Here is a 4,339-nt window from a genome sequence, read left to right on the forward strand (position 1 = left end):
AACCTTATGGTCGGGTACGCTATGTATGTATATAAGTGTATGGCTATGTATATAATATGAATATGAATGTGAAAAGACTATGTATCTGAATGCGAATAGGGGCATGTATACGAATACGAGCGCTATTATGAAATACGCATGAAAAATGGAAAGTTCCTATGAAAGGCAGGTAAGTGCCATGATGATGATATTATTGTCTTCCCTCCTATGCCACTTCATATATTGTCTATGATGCTTCTATATTGATGTTAATCATACTTTACATACTCAGTACATTCTTCGTACTGACGTCCTTTTGTTGTGGACGCTGCGTCATGCCCGCAGGTGCACAGGGAGACAGACTTGATCCATAGCTGCTTATTCAGAGATTGCATAGCGGAGCTCCATTTCCTTCGGAGCCATAGCTTTTGGGTACTTATTATTTTGTGTATATAATTATGGGCATAGCGGGGTCCTGTCCCGCTCATGTGATATGTTATACTCTTCCTAGAGGCTCGTAGTCATGTGTATATGGTTAGACATGTCCGGCCTTGTCGGCCTATGCTTTGTGTATCATTTTGTCGGCCACGTTGTCCCATGTACATTGATGTGGCATAGATGCCTATGGTGATATAAATGTACTGTTGTCCAATTGGGACTAGTTGACGAATGAATGGAAATGTATGTATAATGATGTGGCTCACCTAGATGTAAGTATCAGAGTAAGCTATGAGGGTGCTCGGGTGGGCTAGCACCGGGTGCTCATCGCGGCCCCGAGTCGGGTCGTGATAAATTATGACCTCCAATAGCCATTCTAACCCCATAACTTGCAAGTATGACCTCCAATTGCAATCTTAGCCCCATAGTTGCACTTTTAGCCATTTTGCGCTTCTAGCCACTTTGCAACTCTTCCAATGCCAACTCACAAATGTTGTAAATCCGCGAAGTCTTCTCTCCAATCTCCTCCAAGGCATCCATTTTCATGAACAAGGCTTGCAACTCTTGAATTTCTCTTGTTTGACTTCTAGTGAAAGGCCTTGTGCTTGTTGGGTACATATCATCCTCACCTTCTTGGAGAAGATTCATCCTCGAATCTAAGGGCATACCTATAACACAAGAGGAAAGATCACTCACATTGAAAACATTATGAACATTATACTCAGTTGGCAAGTCGATCTTGTAGGCATTGTCATTGATCTTTCAAGAACTTTGAATGGTCCAACTCCCCTTGGACTCAATTTTCCTTTTCGCATTTACGGGAACCTTTCTTTTCGGAAGTGAACCCAAACCCAATCATCGGGTTAGAAGTCCACCTTTCTTCTCCCATGATTTTGTCTCTTGGATACCTTGGTGTTGACCTTGTCAATGCTCTCCTTTACTTTGGCATGGATTTTCATCATTTCGGCCGCCCTTTGCTTTGCCTCTAAACTCATAACAACATCACTAGCCAAAGGGGTTAAGGTTAAAGGAATCAAAGGATTAAAGCCATAACATACTTCAAATGGAGTCATGCCAATAGAGGAATGGAGCAAACTCAATCAAAGGTAAACGTCCCTTCCAAGAAGTGGGCTTTCCTCTAATCATACTTCTAAGCATACTCCCTAGACTCCTATAACTACTTTGGATTGACCATCCGTTTGAGGGTGGCAAGAAGTAGAGAACATGAGCTTGGTGCCAAGTGTACCCCCAAAGACTCTTCCAAAAGTGACTACGAAACTTAGAATCCCCATCACTAACAAAAGTGCGGGGAACTCTATGTAAGTTAAGAACATGATTAACAAACGAGGATGCTACATGAGATGCATCATCACATTTATGGAATGGTATAAAATGAGACATTTTTGAGAACCTATCTACCACAACAAAAATGCTATCATGACCCATTTTGGTTCTTGGAAGACCCAACACAAAATCCATAGAAATGTCTATCCAAGGACCAATAGGAGTAGGACGGGGAGTCTACATACCTTGGGGCCGAGTCTTGGACTTGGCTTGCTTGCATTCCAAACATTGACCACATAGCTTTTCAACATCATGTCACATCTTGGGCCAATATAATTGCTCACCCAAAATGTCAAGTGTCTTGGCCACTCCAAAATGGCCCATCATTCCACCACTATGTGCTTCCTTGACGAACAACTCTATCCATGAGCTCATTGGAACACCAACTCTACCATCCCTGAATAGGAACCCATCAACAAGTTGGAACCTATCAACCCTCCTCCTTTGGGTCAACTCCTCACAAATCGCCTTAAAGTTGGGATCTTGATAATAGAATCCCTTAAGGCTTTCAAATCCCATCATTCTAGAAGTCATAGTGTTTAGCAAGACATACCTTCTAGATAATGCATCCGCCACCACATTGTCCTTCCCCTTTTTGTAATGGATCACATAAGGAAAAGCTTCAATCAATTCTACCCATTTCGCATGTCTCTTGTTAAGCTTGGATTGGCTCTTCAAATGTTTCAAGGATTCGTGATCCGATCGTATCACAAACTCCTTATGCCACAAATAATGTTGCCAATGGGTCAAAGACCCTCACAAGTGCATACAACTCCTTGTCATAAGTAGAGTAGTTCAATGACGCCCCTTTTAGCTTTTCACTAAAGTAAGCCAATGGCTTGCCTTTTTGCATCAATACTCCACATATGCCAACCCCGGAAGCATCACACTCAACTTCAAAAGTTTTCTCAAAATTGGGTAATTGCAACAATGGTGACGAACTCAACATGGATTTCAATTCTTGAAACGCCTTCTCTTGCTCACCTCCCCAAACAAAAGGAACATATTTCTTGATTAATTCGGTTAAGGGAGAGGCAATTGTACTAAACCCTTTACAAACCTTCTATAGAAACTTGCCAACCCGTGGAAACTCCTCACATCAGTTGCATTTTTAGGAGTTGGCCATGTTCTAATAGACTCCACTTTTTCTTCGTCAACCTCCACACCATTTGCACTCACTACAAAACCCAAGAACACCACTTTATCAACCCAAAAAGCACATTTGTTGATGTTAGCAAACAACCTCTCACGCAACAAGACATAAAATACTTGCCTCAAATGACCTACATGCTCCTCAATTGATTTTCTATACACAAGGATATCATCAAAATAAACAACCACAAACTTGTTGATAAAGTGTTTCAAGACATGGTTCATCAACCTCATAAATGTGCTAGGTGCATCGGTTAGTCCGAATGGCATGACAAGCCACTCATAGAGTCCAAAATTGGTTTTGAAGGCCAATCTCCACTCATCACCGGGGCTCATTCGAATTTGGTGATAGCCACTTCTAAGATCAATCTTCAAAAACACACCTGAGCCACAAAGCTCATCCAACATATCATCAAGCCTCAAAATGGGATGGCGATACTTTACCGTGATTTTGTTGACAGCTCTACAATCAATGCACATCCTCCAAGTGCCATCTTTCTTTGGAACAAGAATCACCAGAACGGCACACGGGCTAAAACTCTCCTTCACTAGCCCCTTTTTAAGAAGCTCATCCACTTGCCTTTGCAATTCTTTTGTTTTTTCCGGATTGCTCCTATAAACAATGTTTCATATTCCTGCAAAAGAGAAGATATCCTACTAGGCAAAGTGCTAGTAGCTTGGTTAGCATTTAAGAGAAGGTCCTTGTTGACAAGACACACCATGAAGTGTCCCTCATCAACCCCTTTTAAGTAATTACTTGGTTTGGCCAACAAACATTTCTTGGAACCATCTTGAGATGTTTCCTCTCCACTTATAACCAACAAACTCTCCCTCTCACTCTTCTCCCTTTCTTCCCTTTGATACTTCTCCCGAAGCTCCCTTATCACTCTATAGTCCTCACTCACTTGGTAAGGAGTTAGTGGGTTAAGAATGTACGTCTTCCCCTTGACCACAAATGAGTACTTGTTAGTTCTCCCACTATGTTGGGCATCAACATCAAATTGCCAAGGTATTCCAAGCAATAGATGGGAAGCTTGCATGGGTACCACATCACACAAAATCTCATCTTGGTGCTTGCCAATGCTAAATTTGATAATGGCTTGCTTGTTGATCCTCATTTCACCACATTCATTAAATCATTGGAGTTTATAGGGATTAGTGTGCTTGCGGGTGGGGAATTTTGTCACGACCCAAACCCCGTGGGCCGCGACTGGTACCCTAACTGGGTACCCATACGTACCTACCTGATCGAATTCGAACCATACAGATTTTTTTTTTTCGTTTCAAAACAGAAGTACGGGAATAGGCCGATACAAATATGGCACGCGCGCAACCATACGTATATATACATATATACCTGAACATACAGACATTTACAAGTAAGCCGATAAGGCTAACATACAGACGAAACCCGTAACCCACACAT

At 41.9% G+C, this 4,339-nt stretch overlaps 1 protein-coding gene across 1 annotated transcript; it reads right to left on the reverse strand.

Moving 5' to 3' along the window:
* Positions 1 to 3,461: 3,461 nt before the first annotated feature.
* On the reverse strand, positions 3,462 to 4,031 carry LOC132628711 (uncharacterized). The gene has a single exon (XM_060344476.1). The coding sequence runs from the start codon at positions 4,029 to 4,031 to the stop codon at positions 3,462 to 3,464; it is 570 nt and encodes a 189-aa protein (XP_060200459.1).
* Between the last annotated feature and the right edge of the window lie 308 nt (positions 4,032 to 4,339).

This window comes from Lycium barbarum, chromosome 2, assembly GCF_019175385.1.
Source record: "Lycium barbarum isolate Lr01 chromosome 2, ASM1917538v2, whole genome shotgun sequence".
NCBI classification, from domain to species: Eukaryota; Viridiplantae; Streptophyta; class Magnoliopsida; order Solanales; family Solanaceae; genus Lycium; species Lycium barbarum.